Consider the following 18,595-nt stretch of genomic DNA (forward strand, 5'->3'; position numbering starts at 1 on the left):
TGAAGTGCTCCTTGTTATAATAGTTTTTCAAAAGAGGCATCATGTCTTCAGGTAGAGTTTTATATTTTCATACTTTTCCATCAGCCTCAGTGCCAGTTCAACGTAAAACCACTTTCAATACACTGCAATGTTTGGTCATAAACAATTTTTACAAAAACATTTCAACTTCCACTGGCACAAGTACAATTCAATGATCACCTTAGGAACAAATGTGCATTCACGTTTGTGATAAGGTTTTTGCTTCAGTTGGTTATAGAATCATGAAATTTAAGTCTTTACCTGTATAAAGTGTCTGACAAACTGCACTTGTACTTGTAGCATTTGTATATGTGCACACAAATAAATAAGTACTGTAGTGTACATTTTTTTGTACTATTGTGTACACTTATATAAATCATCTAATTAGCCTGCATCTTTATTGCTTAAAAATTTTGGTGAACATGAGCTAGTGTTCAAAGTTGGTGATGGGATAGGAAAAGTTTGTTGTCCTCAAAGGATTTTTCCTTTGTGCATTTCAAACACTTGTCTGTATTCATATGTTTTTCTATGTTCAAACAACACATGATAAACATATTTTCCCAAATAGTTCATTGTCATTAACAGAGCATTCATGACATGTTGAACTTGAGCATGATTAAAAAGTCAATGTGATTTTGTTTTTGTTTTTGTGTCACCAATTTTTACTTGCTTTTCAAAATTGAATGGTTGTGAACATTTTGGTTGACAATTATGATCTTCAGGTGTCTAGGTAATGTTTGGTGTACTACATAGAAATATGAAATGGCTGTTATTATTATGTATAAGTAGTAATACTCCGTCTGTTTTGAATTAAGTTGAGAGCAAGGCTGCAAAAAAGAATCAAAAACATGCAGAAAGCAAGCCAAGGAAAGAGCTCTAAAGTTGAAGGAAGACAGTGTGATTGATCAACTCAAGAATGAAAGTAAGGATTCTCATACAGGAAACATGAAATTTTTAGATCCTGTCTAACAACTGAAAGCAAAACTGCAAGAGGCAAAAGATATACAGATATTTTATCAGAACCTTTGAACCAGTATCATCATCCATTTCACTCCAAAATTTATCAACTAGAATTTATTTGCAATTTGTCCTATTTGCTTTACACAAAATAACTATTGACAATGGATAAAAGGAAATCAATATTGTAAATATGAAATGCTATTGTGATACATTGTGCTTTACCATTGAGGATCATTTACTAGCAACCAGACCAAGAAAGGAATTGTGGATAATGCAAGATAAAATGGCAGGGTTTGCTCTGTTAGTAAAAGACATTATTGATATTTTTTTATAAATGATGAATATCTTCTCCATGAAAACCTTCTTCAAAACTTCTTCAAAACCTTCTTCATGAACTTTATCAGCATTTTGTCACCAATGTTGCTTTGATATTGTTAGACTATAAATGGATCTTAAACTTCTGTAATTTCTTCCTCACTCGACGATCATTTTTCAACTTCAGAGAGCCTTCTATACAAGGGGTACTTTTTAGAGTTCTCATTCTCATTGCTTTCATTGTTTTTAATGTTTGCCTTTTGTCTGTTGTCAATATTATTGTGTTGTTCTTTTTCATCTTCATGAGTTGTTTTGTATTGAGCTTGAATCAGCACTCGTCCTTCATCTTCTTCGTAGGCAACATTATTGAACTCAATGGCTTGTGGTTGTTTTGGACAATGAACTTGTGCTTCAGTTGAAAAAGTCAAAGACTTGCCAGTGCTTGATCGACTTTCTACATTTTCTGTTTGTTTATGTTTTTCATCAGCATGTTCTTCATTTAAGGAATGATTTTCACTGTTGTTGCCCACTTCATTTTTTGGAGTGATTGTATCTTCTTTAGTTGCAACATTTTTCTGTTGTTCTAACTTCTTGCGTTTCTTGTATTTTCTTTGTAACGTATGTTTTGAATTCTTTTCACTCTTTGATCGAACAAGGAGTTCTTTTTCATTATTTGTTGATGTCTCTTGGTAATATTCATCTGAAAAATATTAACAAAAATCAAGCAAACTCAGCATTTTATGAATTTCTTCATTCTCACAAACTTTAAAAATGGGTAAGAAATTAATAACTATTGTTATCTTGTATGTGTGTTTACAGTCATGGTGCCTGCCTGTGACTAGAGCAGTGAGAATCAAAAGCAAAGACCTTACCAAGGATTGAATATTTTTAGACATCTTGCATGCATAGACAATGAGCTAGTGACAAGTGAGCATTTGATGTTTCAATTCTGGCACAATACAAAATAGTAAAGACTTTGGTTAAATTAATGAAAACATGGAAATCTGACACTTAATAGAATTAAGAACTTTGCAACTTGCGCGTAAAATGATATAAATGGAATAATAATCTTGATAAGCCTGTCGCCATTTACTTATCTAGGTTGAGTTAGGTTTGCATAACTTACAACACCTCAAAAGCAGTTATGTAAGTACATAACTGAACATAGCATAGTATACCTTGTTTTAGTGGGGATGTCTTTTTTGCTTTAGGTTTTGCTGGCGAAGAAAATTTTTGTGGAGGTGGTGGTGGGACAAAAAAGGGTTGAGGATGTTTTCTACCACTAGGATCTTCGTCATGTTTTAAGCACTTTACGATCGATTCAACAAGCCCTCCATTTCCCAAACTTCTTTCATAGTCAGCCTTTATTGGCAAAACAATGCATTTTTCCTTTAAGTCTTCGTTCAATGGTTTACTGAGGATTTCCTCTTGTAAAGTATTACAAAAAAGTTCCACTTGCTCTTCAAGATTATTTTCAGTCAAACATTTAACTCGTTCAGCACCGCTCATCTTATAAAGTGTCTTTAATGGTTGTGAGACATACAACAGGAGAAGTTTGTATTGTTTGTTACCGTGTATCACATTATAAAGAGGAACACTGTACCCCTTGTCTTCAACATCATCAACATCACGTCCTTTTTTCAAATTTGACTTGCCTTTAACATCACGTAGTTTTTGAAAGTTTGAATCGATTTCTTCTAAGTTTTGATGAGTTCTGCAATTGTGTGGAACAATCAGGATCAGTTTTTTTGAGTTTATGTATTCTTTACATTCTGTTGGTCTTTTGTCAGTTTCTGCATCTTCGTTATCTCGACGTGGCTTCTTCTGCAAATCTTCTGTAAATTTTTCATTGACTATGGGTAAGAGATTTTGCAAAACTTCAAAATAGTAGTTCCACGCCAGTGTATAGGCAGGATAAAGTTGTTCCTCTTCAACTATTTTCGAGAATTCTGCTTCTGACAGAGCATTTAAACCTAGAAGATGAGCGACAAGTGGATAGACGCCAATTGCACAAGTGAAAGTTATTAAATCTTCGATGTGCACTGGTTCCTTTCCGCTCAAAATTCGACCAACAGCCACGAACGCACAACCTAGCACCAAAAGCAGTATAACTCCACCCAACGAGATTCCACATGAACAAGAACTATAAATTTTACGAATGTTCTTTTTGTAACAACTTCGAAAATGGGGAAACTCTTCCACTACCTGAATAACACGATTGACCAACGTTGCCAAAATGTAGGATAGCAATCCGACACCAACGTCGAACAGCACTGGATACGTATCTTCTTTTTCCTCAACATAGACGACAAGTGTGCCATTTTTAATTGCTTTTAAAGTATTTTCAGTGATATCCTTTAATTCTGTATACGCTGTGCTCTCTTTGTAATAAAAGCTGTACACAAGCATTCCTATACCTGCAATTATACATAATACAAGAGACAAACATTTTTTTCCTCGCTTTCTCGCGACAGGTTCTGAATAGGTGGCTTTCTCTGTTTCTTCTTTATGTGTTAGAGTATTGTCGTCTACCATTCCTTGTTCGGAATCCTTGTTTTTTCCTGTCATGATTTACTTTTTTATGTAAATCTTGAAAATTTGTTGCCAGCAAGTTGTTCGCACTTAATCTATTTTATTAATTTAATGTGTGTGGACTGCTTTGGAATTTAAAACTATACTGACCTGTGTAAAGGAACGTATGTAACCTCAAATTACGTTATGCTACTAGCATGGTTGGTGATTGTTGACCAAGTTCAACATGTCTTTATCACCTCTTATAAACTGTATTTTGACCAAATTTTCAAAAAAAAAATTATTAATTTTTTGGGAGCCTTAACTATTTAATTTCAAAGCTATGTTGTTTAAAAATTTACTCCATAGCAACGGCCTAGCAACGCATTTAGGTTGAGATTTCCTCAAAATTTGGTCGAAATATTGGTCAAAAAATTGTCATTTTTGTTTCTCCTTTTGGTGCATGGAATTCAGAGTCTTTTGACATAACTGTATTCTAATTGTTCCTTTGGGGAGCCATGGCAATGAAAGTCTTTTGTCTGTCTCGAGATCGATGCGTTTGCATTTCTGGCGAAGTTGTCTACAAATTTCTTAGTTTTTTGTAACATTTCAAGTGCTAAATTTGCTGCTTTTATTTCCCAACTATTGTTTTTGTTATTTTGTTGGGGGATTTGAAGTTAAATGATGGGAAATCCTCAAAATAGAGGTAGAAAACGGGTGAGAAAAAATGGCAAAGAAATGCAAAAATGGCGAACCTTGTGACAGAGGTTGGATCTTCCGGTGCGAAAATTGGTAATCAGACAGCAAATTTTGCTGTCCATTCCAACATTATAACAGAAGGTACTATATTTATGGACTTATCAGTTATATTTATAGTCTTAAATGAGATTCTGAAATGTCCGGACTGTGGGAAAGCAATGAACTTACATTCGGAAGCAGACTGCGGAAACTAAAAACCTCGAACAAAGGGAGAAAACTCTCGGATGGTAAAGGTTTGTCTGGAAAAGGTCGGCTAACTACGCAAAAGATGGACATTCTTCGAAACTATTATGGTTTGGCAATAAGGGGAAACCTTAATAGTGTTGAAGAAATGGCCAAAGCTGCTAGGGCATCTCTTTTCCATGTTGCCTCCTTAGAGAAGAATCCTCAGCATCACCTGTGTCCAAAAGGAAAAGATAGTTGGTGTGGCTACCTAAGAGATCACACCACCTACCAACACAAGACTGGTATTCCTGGGCCCATAGTAGAACTGATTGAGCCAATATTCAATGATCTAACTGACCCAGATTTGTTGAAGAAATGTACACATGGATTGACACAGAATCCGAACGAGTGTTTGAATGGACTCATTTGGGACAGATCTCCCAAGACTACATATGTTGAGCAAGAAACTGTCTCTTTAGCAACATATTTGGCAGTGTTGAAGTTTAATGATGGAGACATCTCCTATATTAACATTTTTCATGATTTAGACATAATGCTTGGGGTATTTACGACCAAAGGTCCGCAAGACTCCAACAAAGCCAGGATAAAGTTATCAGTCCAAAAGAATTCCAAGCAAGTGAAAAGTAGGAGGAAGTCACTGAGGCATCTCAGAAAGAAGTTTCTGAACAATGCTGAGTACTTGGAAGGGGTAACTTATGAAGCAGGTAGCTTCTAAGCCTTCAAAGTTGTAGATGAACTGGAATGAAACTTTACATTGGATTTCCTCATTTTTGCATTTTTGCAATAGTCAGTGATTTTTGTGACACTATAAATTTGTAAATATTTGATGCAGAGGCTTGATATTTGGCATATATACTAACTATATTATCCTCTATTATGTGACACTCTTGAATTTTTAATGCTGTTTATATTTAATGAATTAAAGCCAAATTTCTTTCAAATGTTTGCAATAAAAATGTGCAATAATTGAAAATGTTCTAAATTTCACTCTAAAATTTTATTTAAGATATTAAATGAAAATTAAAGACTGTCACATAATAGAGCAGGTTCTAAGCTTTTCAAAAATATATGTTTTATTTTGTTTTAACCACTGGTTCTTGAGTTATCATGTTTTCAATGTGAAACAATTAAGTCTTAATTAGCAGCCGCCATCTTGGATAATTAGGCTAATTAACGAGTTTGTGAAAAAAATTTTCTTTTTGTCATTTTCTATCACCCATGCCTTTCAGAAAATGATATTTTTGCCTAAATTTACTTAAAAATAAAAAAAATTGTTTCAAGAGGTGATGACCACCTTAAGTTTTTATTAAGTAAATAGTGATGTCGGAATAGCTTTAGAACATTGAGTTTTGATGTCGTTAAACATTCACGGTGTACATTAAAAAAACACAATTGATTTTATTAAAATTTCTGATGATCAGTGAAAGACTCTCAATGAAAACAAAAGGTTTCGTGCTTTGGAATTTAAAACTATACTGACCTGTGTAAAGGAACGTATGTAACCTCAAATTACGTTATGCTACAAGCATGGTTGGTGATTGAAAACTTTAATGCAAATGAAAATTGGAGAATTGAAAACACATTCTTTTAAAAGGCGTCAAACAAAACGACACTTCGTTATTAATGTGAATAAAGTCAGTATAGCGTGCTTTCATCAGTCGCCATGCTGGGGGAAAATTTCATATAGTGAAAAGAGTTTATGTTGATTTCAGGCTCTGTTGACCATCGGCACTTTAATTTACTCCCTCAATATGGCCGCTTTGACGTCACTTGCAAACACTCTATAACTGTAGATGAAGCATGTAGTTGTTGTAGATCAAGATTTTGACGTCACTTGCAAACACTCTATAGCTGTAGATGAAGCATGTAGTTGTTGTAGATCAAGACTTTCGTGCCCTATTCGGAAATACTGATTGAAAAGTTCTAAATTTGTTTACAAAAGGCACGATATTTTAGCCCCTGACAATAACTTTTTTCTAACTTAGAGCGGAAGAAAAACTCGAACGATCTGCTTTTGAAAGTAACACAGATTCCTGTTCTACATTCACAAATTCTAAGGAAACGTCAAGAAAACAAGCAGAGAAACGACTTCGTGGTTTAAAGAAGAAACTTGTTCAAATTGAGAAACTTAAAATGAAACGTGAAGAAGGAGAAATAATGGAAAATGTTCAGGTTTTTTTCATTTACTTATAACCATGTTTTTACCACTGATCACTGATCATTTGCGAAGGGAGACTTTATGCAACTTTTTGTTTGTTCTAATCTAGATTGCAAAGATACAGACAGAGGAAGTGATCTCGAAAGAAATCTGGAAGATCGAGGAATTTTTGGGTTAATTGTGGATTCTAAGAGATAAAAATGAATGGCGTCTTCTACCATCTTAGACCTCAAAACGAAATGAAGTTAACCTTGATGGGCAGACAGAAAAAACAGGAATAGCATTGAATGCTTAACTTATGATCTTTCGTTGACAAAACTTTAAAAAATCTTGTCGACGAAACAACTCGCGATGTTTAACGTCACTAGGCACAATGTAAACTAAGATTACATGTACTCAACAGCTGTCGTTGTAACGTGAATTTACAGCTTACTATTATCATGAATTGCTATATTGTCAATTACATTTAAAGTTTTCCAATATAAAACATTTTTTCAAACCTTCGCTAATTTGTTTTTATCAGACGGTTTATTCAAGTTCGTTTCGTTTAAATATGTTGTAAATATTTTCAAAGGCAGCTTCTGCCGCTTTTTAGTGTTTTCCGCATCCTTTTCCTTTAAAAGCTTTCACATCGTTTTTAGAAACTGTGGCAAACATTGCTGTTGTTTGATTTGTTCACGTGACCTTTGATAATACTCCAGATAAAACATAATTATAGTTCATAAGGCGTACGGTCACGAAGAAACCACGAGATACTACCGATGATGAGGAAATATATGTGGTGTAATCTTAATTTAGTGGACAAAGCGGAGGACATAGGCATAAATATGGCAAAATTTGTTGGTTAACTATCTTGAAATCGATAAATACTTCTTTATTTCTTGAAGTGCTCCTTGTTGTAATAGTTTTTCAAAAGAGGCATCATGTCTTCAGGTAGAGTTTTCAATTTTCATACTTTTCCATCAGCCTCAGTGCCAGTTCAATCATAATTCAATGGTCATTGCCAACCAACCACCTGTTACTGCTGACAGATTAATTTTTAGTTTCCTTATTTTATTGATATACGTAAAACAACTTTCAATACACTGCGATATTTGGTCATAAACAATTTTCACAAAAACGTTTCAACTTCCACTGGAACAAGTACAATTCAATGATCACCTTAGGAACAAATGTGCATTCACGTTTGAGATAAGGTTTTCGCTTTAGTTGGATATAGAATCATGCAATTCAAGTCTTTACCTGGATAAAGTGTCTGACAAACTGCACTAGTACTTGTAGCATTTGTATGTGTGCACACAAATAAGTATTGTAGTGTACATGATTTGTACTATTGTGTACACTTATTTAAATCATCTAATTAGCCTGCATCTTTATATTGTAAAAATTTTGGTGAACACGAGCTAGTGTTCAGAGTTGGTGGTCAGATTGGAAAACTTTGTTGTCCCCAAAGGATTTTACCTTTGTGTACATTACTTTGTGTGTATTTCAATCACTTGTCTGTCTTCATATGTTCTTCTATGTTCAAACAACACATGATAAACATATTTTCACAAATAGTTCATCATCATTATCAGGGCATTCATGACATGTTAAACTTAAGCATGATTAAAAATTCAATGTGATTTTCTTTTTGTTTTTGTGTCACCAATTTTTACTTGTTATTCAAAATTGAATGTTTGTGAACATTTTGGTTGACAATTATGATCGTCAGGTGTCTAGGTAATGTTTGGTGTACTACATAGAAATATCAAATGGTTGTTATTATTATTGTATTAGTAGTAACACTCCGTCTGTTTTGAATTAAGTTGGGAGCAAGGCTGCAAAAAAGAATCAAAAACGTGCAGAAAAACGAGCCAAGGAAAGAGCTCTAAAGTTGAAGGAAGATGGTGTGATTGATCGTCTCAAGAATGAAAGTAAGGATTCTCACACAGGAAACATGAAATTGTTAGATCCTGTTGAAGAACTGAAAGCAAAACTGCAAGAGGCAAAAGATAAGCAGGTATTTTATAGGAACTTTCAATCAGTAATGTCCAAAGTTTATCAACTAGAATTTATTCAACTTGTCCTATTAGCTATACACAAAATAGCTATTGACGATTGATAAACTATAATCTACATTACAAATATAACATGCAATTGTGATAAATTATGGTTTGCCTTTAAGGATCATACACAAGCAGCCAGATTGCGAAGGAATTATGGATTATGCAAGATAAAATGGCAGGATTTGCTCCGTAAGTAAAAGCCATTAAGGCATTATTGATATTTTTTATAAATGATAAGCACCTTCATGAAAACCTTCTTCATCAAAACCTTCTTCATCCAATTCATTGGCATTTTGTTGACGATGTTGCTTTGTCGACATTATAACACTTGGTCTGGGATATTGATATTTGGCCTTGCCATCTTCATATTGACTTTCTTGTACTTCTCCCTCAATTAACGTTCCTTTTCAACTTCAGTGAGGTTGCTAACAAAGGGATGATTGTTATAGTTCTTGCTGCTTTCACACGTTTGAATGATTGCCTTTGTTGTTTGGTATCAACATTTTTGTATTCTTCTCTATTATATTTATGTTGATCTTTAATCATTGCTTGTTTTTCGCCTTTTTGTAAGGATCATAATTTTCCGCTTCTTCTGGCATAGCCGCATATTGCATCCTCTTTAGGCACTTTCTTAGTGGCATACTTGGTATGATGGCTTGTTGGCTGTTTTGGACAATGAACTTGTGCCGAAGTCTTGCCAATGCTTGATATACTTTTGGCATTTTCTATTCGTCCATTTTTGTCATCAGATTGTTCTTTTGGCAACCGTCTAATTGCTAAAGCAACATACAACAAATGTTACCAACAATTAAGTCATTATTCAGTAAATTTCTTGATACTCTGTATTCAAAACACTGAAAGTCTTTAAAACATGGCCAGTGCAGTAATTTATTGATAACTGGGAGGGGCGATATTAGAACAAGTGAAGGGGCAATCAATAGGCAAGAAGAATTTGTGGATGATGGAATACTAGAACATGTTTTAGTCCTACCTAGTGCACATGCGGTGACAACTGGTAACAATTCACATGTAGTTGCCATAGTAATGCTTTCAGTTGTGTCACAAAACCAAGTAATTAAAGCGCTTATCAAGGAAAGGGAAATGATTTAATTAGATAGTTACAGTAGCGTAGCAAGCCCACAAGTTTTGGTCCTGCTGTGTAAATTTCAGATGCAGAATGCAGCAAAATTAACACTGCAGTACCAAATTTGCTGGCTTGCTATATAACAACATTTGCATTATTTTCTATTTAAAAAAAAAATTGTATTCTTCACGGGCTTTTCAAGGCTAGAAGTACATGACTCAGCACCAGAAGTGACTTATATTAGTGAACACGTGCATTGAAGATGTAGCTTTTATGATACAGGTTTATAGTAATTTAATAAACATTTGAAAGTGTGACTGTTCAGATGTTATTTCCCACTGAAATTCTATAATATCATAAGGCGTTTATACTTTATGAAGCAAGCATGTTCTCCAATGTATTTTACTTCCAACAATGGGTCACATATGTCTGAGCCTAAAAAGCCTAATAACATAAAATTTTCCACCTATCAAATATGTTGTAAATGTTCTTAAAATCAATTCAACTTTCTGAAGAAAGTGTTTCCCCGACCCTAATATAGGTACTTCAGCTTAATGGAAACACAGAAAACTGACACTAAATAAAGTTAGGAACTTAACAACCTACATTTGAAATGACCCAAATGGAATAATAATCATGATAAGAATGCTGCCATTTAATTTTGTACATAACTGTACAAATTACAGTACCTTTTCCAGGGAGAAAGATTTTGTTCATAACTAAATGTTTTTGAACGTGATGGTGGTGAAGCAAAGCTTTGATTATGTTTACTGCCACCAGAATCTTCATCATCTTTCAACCGTTTTATGATCAATTTAACAAGCCCTCCCTTCGCCAAGTTTCTTTTTTGGTCAGCCTTTATTGGCAAAACTATGCATTTTTCCTTGAAGTCTTCATTCAATGGTTTGCAAAGGATTTCGTTTTGCAGGGTATTATAGAAAAGTTTCACTTGTTCTTCAAGATTTTCATCACTTACACATTCAATTCGTCCATGTGTGCTCATCTCATGAAGTGTCTTCAATGGTTGGGTGACATACAATGCAGGAAGTATATATTGCTCGCTGTCATCCTTCATCTTATAAAGAGGAATACTGTATCCATTGCATTCAACATCATGTAATTTCACAATGTTGGAAGGATCAAGTTTTTCTAAGTTTTCATAAGTTCTGCAATCATGTGAAACAATCAAAATCAGTTTTTCAAGGGTTACCTTGTGTTCTCTATTCTTGTCGGTTTTCGCATCTTCATTTTCGTTATCTTCAAATGGGACGTTATTTTCCGTTACTTTTTCATTGACTATGGGTAAAAGATTTTGTAAAACTTCAAAATAGTAGTTCCACGCCAGTGTATAGGCAGGATAAAGTTTTTTCTCTTCAACCATTCCCGAAAATTCTGCATCTGCCAGAGCGTTTAAATCAAGTAAACAAGCAAAAAGTGGATAAACGCCGATCGCACATACAAAAGTAATGGCATCTTCTATGTGCAGCGGTTCTTTTCCGCCTAGTTTTCGGCCAGCATACACTAACGCACCACCAAGCAACAAAAGCACAACAACACCTTTCCAGGAAGTTCCGCTCAAACAAGAACCCAGGAGTTTACGAATGTTCCTTTTATAACGACTTTGGAACTGGCGAAGCTCTTCTATGACCAGAATAATGCGATTGAAAAACGTTACCAAGATGAAAGATAACAATCCGACTCCGATGTTAAATAATATTGGATAAGTATGTTCTTCCCCTTTCACATAGACGATACGTGTCCCATTCTTAATTGCCTCTAAACTATTCTTACTGAAATCCGCTAATTCTGTGTACTCTGTCTTTCTTCTCTCTATTAAGCTATACACAAGCATAGCCACACCGACAACTATGTAAAATACTAAAGCCAAATACTGTGGTTTACGACGCTTTGCTATGGGTTCTGAACGCGTGGGTTTTGATGTTCCTTCATGTTGTGTTTGAGATTGATTTTCCACCACTCCTTGTTCAGGGTCTACGTTTAGTGCTCCCATGATTTACGTTTTACATACAAGGCAGTTGTCTCACTTGACTATATAAATCCTTCGTACTGTACGCAAGAATCATCACCTTTCCTTCGCCGTCACACTTCATTGATAACAATTACACAAGGTGACAAGGTCACAATTCTGTTGTATTCCCAGTATTTACATCCGCTCTGAAACAACTCACCTCCATATAGCTACTTAGATGCAGTATGGATGCAACTTTGCATTCAAAAACTGTATTTTATAAAAAATGCGAGATTGCATTTTATTACATGTTTGTAGATGAAGATCGTCCAGGTTGGTATAGTCTTGAGAAGGACTGTTTTTGTTGTTGTTGACTTACGTTTCGACAACCTTAGCGGTAGTCATCTTCAGAGTCAAAACAGTCCTTCTCAGGACTATACCAACCTGGACGATCTACATCTACAAACATCTAACGATACTCCCGGGTTCAAACCATTTACTTTATTGCATTTTATTATTGACTGGGCGTTTGGCACATCCAAACACTTGGAAATGTGGCTAGGCTTAAGCGTCGTTTGTTTTAACTGCCTCAATAAACAACGATGTCAGAAGGACGTTCAAGTGAGATTTCACGTCAACTATCTTAACCCATGTTACATCACCCACCCACCCCTCCCTCGTGTGTAGTTACGCCACTCATTTCAGGCAACAAAATCACCTAACGTCTTTAGTTTCAGGCTAAACAGGTGTTGAATTTAAGAAAGTTTCGCGGCCATCTTCGGTTTGTGTAAAATGGTACTCTCTGACAATAACTTTTTTCTAACGTAGACCAGAAGAGGAAGTCGAACGATCTGATTTTGAAACCAACACAGATTCCAGTTCAACATTCACAAACAATCAGGAAACGTCGAGAGAAAAATCAGAGAAACGACTTCGTGGTTTAAGGAAGAAACTTGTTCAGATTGAGAAACTTAAAATGAAACGTGAAGAAGGAGAGATAATGGAAGATCTTCAGGTACTTCTCTTTTACAGATAATCATGTTATTACCACTGATAATTTATGGAGAAAAGCTTTATGCAGGTTTTTTTTTTTTGTTTTGATTCAGATTGCAAAGATACAGATGGAGGAAATGATCTTGAAAGAAATTGGGGAAATCGTGGAACTTTTGGGTTAACTGTGGATTCCAACATACAAAGATGTACAGCGTCTCGTACCATCTTACTCTTCAAAACGAAATGAAATTAACCTTCATTCATGCACAGACAATTGAACACTGAACTTATGATGTGTTCAAAGCAAAACTTTGAAAAATCTTGTCGACAAAAAACTCGCCATGTTCAACGTCGGCAGCCATGATGAGATGAATAACATTTGCTTTTCAACATGTTCATATCAATGCAAAGTTTCCATCCACTCCATAGCTGTCGCTGTAACGTGAATTAACAATTTTATAATCAATTGTTATAACGTCCAAACAGATTTAAATAGAGAATGAAATGCTTTGCTTACAACCCAAGAATCTTCAACTGGAAAAAAAAATTTGTTCGCGACGACATTTTCCAGTTGCCCAGCAAAAAAATGTAAAATGTAGTAGCGATAACACTGAGGAAATTATAAAGACCTTCACTATAGTTTATTATAGTAAAAATCATTTCTTTCTTTCGATGGTCGCTATTGTTGGAATAAATAAAATTTCCTCTTTTGTGTGGAACATCAACACGTCTATGCTTTCTCGGTCTTTCAATCATATCGAGGAAAGGAACTTGTAAAGCCGCTGTCCAAAAACTTTATAGGCATACCTTCCCAAATAATTTGTCTTTTTGACGGACTATTTAGGACATGCATGAAATCGTCACGCTTCAACATGAGCTTTAAAAAATTATTTTCACAATTTCTGGGGAACGAGATGAGAAGTTAAAAGAGTTATTCATTGGCTGACGAAGGAAAGGAGTCTTGTAGAGTGACTGAAAGCAAAACTACAAGAGGCAAGAGATAAGCAGGAATTTTACAGACTGCCTTTCTTTGAACAAGTATCATCGTCTGTTTCAATCCTAAGTAAGAATCAACGTCCATTTCACTCTGAAATCATGTAAATATCAACTTGGGTTTATCTGCAATTTTTACTATTGCACAGAGAACAAGTTTTGATAATGCTAAAGTAAAATCTATATTACATGCATGTATGACACAAAATTATGATAAATTATGGTTCACCGTTTAGGATCATGCACGAAAGAAATTATGGATTATACAAGATAAAATGAAAGGAATAATAGATTATACAAGATGAAATTGCAGGAATTGTACCGTTTGTTAAAAAAAACCTAGCTATATTCTTTTTATAAATTATGAACACCTTTTTCATTAAACATGACATTCGTCAGCATTGTTGCTTTGTTGATATTTTTCCATGCACTTGGCCTGTGATATTTGACATATGCATATGGACATAGTGTCTTGGAGTCCTTTTATTGAGCTTCTACAGTTCTATCGTGATTCAAAAATTTTTCATCCTCGGGGGTTTTGCAAACTATCACCGATAAATGCCAGTTGTCTATAAAAAGTAACTTTTGCATCCTCTTCAGGTATTCTAATGACCACGCTGGGTTTGTTTCTTTGCTGCAAAGAATTATGAACGTTGCCTTCAGGCACGGAAAGCAAAGGAGATGAACTGTTCACATTTTCTATTTGTTCAAGATTGTTATCAGACTCTTCTTTAAGGGGATGAATTTCGCTTGTTTCATTGTTTGCATTGATATGGACAATTGCTTTTTCGTTGGTCATATCTCTTTCCTCATCAATCTTGGACTCATTCTTTTCACTCTTCGATAAAGAATTAAGTCCTTCTTCGTCTGTAGATGCGTTTTTACGACACTTATCTGAAAATATTTCCATAATCTTGCAACAACGCTGATGTTATTACAAATGAAACATACTAGTTATATTACAAAAATAAAAGAAACAAACAAATAAAGTGCACGGCGTCATTAGTGAAGCCAGTTCTATCTTAACATCTACATGCAATGCATAATTTTCAGCAAAATTATTATTCATTTCTCCAAAAGATTGATTTCATACAATGTTTTAAAGTGAATGAACACTAATCAGTGACACTGCAATATATTAGCAATGTAAGAGTAAAAAAACGGGCTGGCTTCGCTCGTTAATTAAGGTGACCTTTTATAATACTCACACTTTAAGGCATAATAAAAGCACGGGAAGTCTTTTGAAAATGGCCTGTACATATATACCCTGACGGAACAAAACTTTTGTATGTACATAGGGAAAGAAGAATTTTTAAAGCATGAAATATGTTTTAGACATATTTTATGGACATGTAATGCATTCAATAAGACTGTAGGAACATACTCATGTTGTAAATGTATTACTTTTGCACAACTTGAAACAGTTTGGAATGGAGATATATACAAATGTACAAACTGCAGTACCTTGTTCCTGCGATGAAGTGGCTTGTACTTTAAGCTCCATTTTTGGCGAAGAAAATATGCTTTGAGGTTCTGGTGCAACTGCAAAGTTTTGGGGATCACTAATGCCATCAAAGAATTCATTATGTTTCAACCAGTCTATGATCAATTTAACAAGTCCACCATTAGCTAAGCTTCTCTTGTGCTCAGTCTTAATTGGCACAATAATGCTCCTTTCCTTGAAGTCTTTGTTCAATGGTTCTCTAAGGATCTCGTTTTGTAAAGTATCATAGAAAATTTTCACCTGTTCTTCAAGATTTTTTCTTTTATACATCCAATTCGTTCTGTAACTTCATCTCATGAAGTGTATTTAATGGTTGTGATGCAAACAAAATGAGAAGTCTGTATTGTACATTTCCATATGTCAGACTATAAAGGGGAACACTGTATCCATTGCTTTCGACATCCTTTACTTTTCGAATGCATTTATCAACTTTTTCTAATTTTTCATAACTTCTACAGTCGTGTGAAACAATCACAATCAGTTTCATGTTACAATCTCTTCTTCGTGGTCTTTTATCTGTTTGTTCTTCATCAGTTCCTGCTTCTCCATCTTCATGTGAAATTCTTTCTTCCGTGAATCTATCATCGACTATGGGTAAAAGATCTTGTAAAACCTCAAAATAGTAGTTCCACGCCAGTGTATAGGCAGGATAAAGTTGTCTCTTTTCAACCATCCTGTTAAATTCTGCATCTGCCAGAGCGTTTAAATTAAGTAAATGAGCAAAAAGTGGATAGACACCAATTGCACAACCAAAAGTAATTGCATCTTCTATGTTCACCGGTTCCTTTCCACTTAGTTCTCGACCAGCTACTATTAAGCCAATACTAAGAGACAAAATCGCTGCAGCTCCTTTCCAGTAAATTCCGCTTAAAGCAGAACCTAAAAGTTCTATAATGTCACCGTTGTAACGACTTTGCAACTGGAATAACTCTTCAATAATCAGAATAACACGATTGACAATCGTCACACCAATATATGATAACAATCCCACTCCGATGTTGAATAATATTGATAAGTATGTTCTTCCCCTTTCACATAGACGATACGTGTCCCATTCTTGATTGCCTCAAAACTATTCTTACTGAAATCCGCTAATTTTGTGTAAACTGTGGTTCTTCTAGAAATCAGGCTATACACAAACATGGCTAAACCGACAACAAAGTAAAATAAAAAGGACAAATGCTGTGACCAACGACGCTTTGCCACGGGTTCTGAACTCGTGGGTCTAGGTGTATCTTCATGTCGTGTTTGAACATGTTCATCTAAAAGTGGTTGTAAGACATCTGTGTCTTGCTCTGACATCATTTAACTTTTATAATATAACAACACAATTTCTAATTGTTAGTTTGACGAGATATTCGCAGAGAAAGTAAGTAAAGGTGTGTTTATTTCAAACAACAAGAACGTTTATATATTGTACAACTGAGCCAGCGATTGTATAGAGCTGCGCCCGCAATGTCATATTAAAGTAATACTTGAAGTAACAAAATATAATGCTGAGTGTACATTTAATAAATTCAACACTCCCACTCACTCAGCATCATACTACATTAAGGTAAGTCCTAGCTTAGAGCGAAGTTTCTCAAATTTTCCTTGTGGTAATGGTTTTGTAAAGATGTCAGCAATCATTTCATCTGTTGGACAGTAGTTTACTTGAATAGTTTCATCTTCAACTTTCTCACGAACAAAATGAAATTTAATATCGATATGTTTTGTTCTTTTATGCAAAACAGGGTTTTTTGACATGGCAATGGCTCCTTGGTTGTCTTCGTTTATTGTCGTCGGATTAGGATCATTAATTTTCAGGTCTTTTCGAAGTTGCCGCAACCAAACACACTCTTGCGTTGCCAAGCAAAGAGCGATATACTCAGCTTCGGAGGTTGATAAAGCCACGGTCGGTTGTTTTCTGCTTGTCCAACTAATCGCACCATTGGACATTAAAAACGCATTGCCAGACGTAGATCGTCGGTCTTCTGAATCTGCAGCCCAATCAGCATCCGAGTATCCTTCCATTTCTTCACCATTTGATTGATACCGCAAGTGCAATTTTATTGATCCTTTTAAATACCGAAATACTCGCTTAACGGCAGTTAAATGCCCTTCAGTTGGAGATGAGTTGAACTTTGACAGGGTATTTACGGCGTGAGCTATGTCAGGTCGAGTTGCTATAGCTGCATAGATCAGACTTCCTACCATCGATTGATATTGTGTTGGGTCAACTGATTTGCTACATCCGTCGTTTTCACTAACTTCACATTGCTGTCCATTGGAGTGGATACGGGTTTACAGTCTTGTAGTTTGTATTTGTACAGGATCTTGTTGATATACTGTTCTTGGCTTAGCATTAGCGAGCCATTCTCTTGTTTGATGTTCACTCCCAAGCAGTAATGGAGCTTTCCCATATCTTTCATCTTGAATCTTGCAGACAGACTTGCTTTCAGATTTATCATCTCATGTTCACTCTCCGTCAATAATATGAGATCATCCACATGCACAGCAACGATTGTAAGATGACGATTGATTTTGCGAACAAACACACACGGATCAGCAGCGCTTTGTTCAAATCCCTGAGAAACCATGAATTCTTTTAGAGACAAATTCCAACATCTTGGGCTCTGTTTCAATCCATACAGAGACTTTTTAAGGTGACAAACAAGGTTTTCTTTTCCACGGACAACAAAGCCTTCTGGTTGTTCCATATATATATCCTCATCTAGTTTCCCATTTAAAAACGCAGTGACAACGTCCATTTGATGAATAAACATGTTTCTTGAAACAGCAAATGCCAAGAGAGCTCGAATAGACGTGAATCTGACAACAGGTGAAAATGTTTCTTCGAAGTCAATTCCATACCTCTGTAGGAAGCCTTTTGCAACCAAACGCCCTTTGAATCTATCAATTTTGCCGTTTTCGTCATGTTTCACTTTGAACACCCATTTACACGAAATCGTTTTTCTACCTGGTGGTAGAGGTACCAGTTCCCAGGTATCGTTTTCCATTAGTGATTCATACTCTGAGTCAGCAGCTTCCTTCCACTTTTGAGCATGTTCGCTTTCAAGAGCTATTTTCAAGGATGTAGGCTCTTCAACCTGTGTTA

At 35.3% G+C, this 18,595-nt stretch overlaps 3 protein-coding genes and 1 long non-coding RNA gene across 4 annotated transcripts in view; 2 read left to right on the forward strand and 2 right to left on the reverse strand.

The window, feature by feature from the left end:
* LOC124453222 overlaps nt 1-1,337 on the forward strand; it is a 1,444-nt gene extending 107 nt beyond the window's left edge. The window contains exons 1-2 of the long non-coding RNA XR_006951023.1: nt 1-51; nt 834-1,337. The exon at nt 1-51 is cut by the window's left edge and continues 107 nt beyond it. This is a non-coding gene — a long non-coding RNA (uncharacterized LOC124453222). The remainder of the gene's footprint in view (nt 52-833) is intronic.
* A 34-nt stretch (nt 1,338-1,371) lies between these two features.
* On the reverse strand, nt 1,372-4,154 carry LOC124453196. Its single transcript, XM_047003951.1, has 2 exons — nt 2,472-4,154; nt 1,372-1,993 (listed from the first exon to the last, which is right to left on the reverse strand). The coding sequence occupies exons 1-2, from the start codon at nt 3,859-3,861 to the stop codon at nt 1,464-1,466; spliced, it is 1,920 nt and encodes a 639-aa protein (XP_046859907.1). The 5' UTR covers nt 3,862-4,154; the 3' UTR covers nt 1,372-1,463.
* Nucleotides 4,155-7,628: 3,474 nt separating this feature from the next.
* On the forward strand, nt 7,629-13,728 carry LOC124453218. The gene is given in 6 exon segments (XM_047003989.1): nt 7,629-7,840; nt 8,716-8,909; nt 9,075-9,144; nt 12,837-12,852; nt 12,855-13,023; nt 13,115-13,728. Coding segments are annotated over 6 exon segments (528 nt in total). The 5' UTR covers nt 7,629-7,830; the 3' UTR covers nt 13,184-13,728.
* A 382-nt stretch (nt 13,729-14,110) lies between these two features.
* Nucleotides 14,111-15,744, reverse strand: LOC124453215. The gene is made up of 2 exons (XM_047003986.1): nt 15,459-15,744; nt 14,111-14,888 (listed from the first exon to the last, which is right to left on the reverse strand). Exons 1-2 carry the CDS (start codon nt 15,496-15,498, stop codon nt 14,518-14,520), a joined length of 411 nt encoding a protein of 136 aa, XP_046859942.1. The 5' UTR covers nt 15,499-15,744; the 3' UTR covers nt 14,111-14,517.
* Between the last annotated feature and the right edge of the window lie 2,851 nt (nt 15,745-18,595).

Source organism: Xenia sp. Carnegie-2017, unplaced genomic scaffold (genome assembly GCF_021976095.1).
Source record: "Xenia sp. Carnegie-2017 unplaced genomic scaffold, XeniaSp_v1 HiC_scaffold_25, whole genome shotgun sequence".
Classification (NCBI taxonomy): domain Eukaryota; kingdom Metazoa; phylum Cnidaria; class Anthozoa; order Malacalcyonacea; family Xeniidae; genus Xenia; species Xenia sp. Carnegie-2017.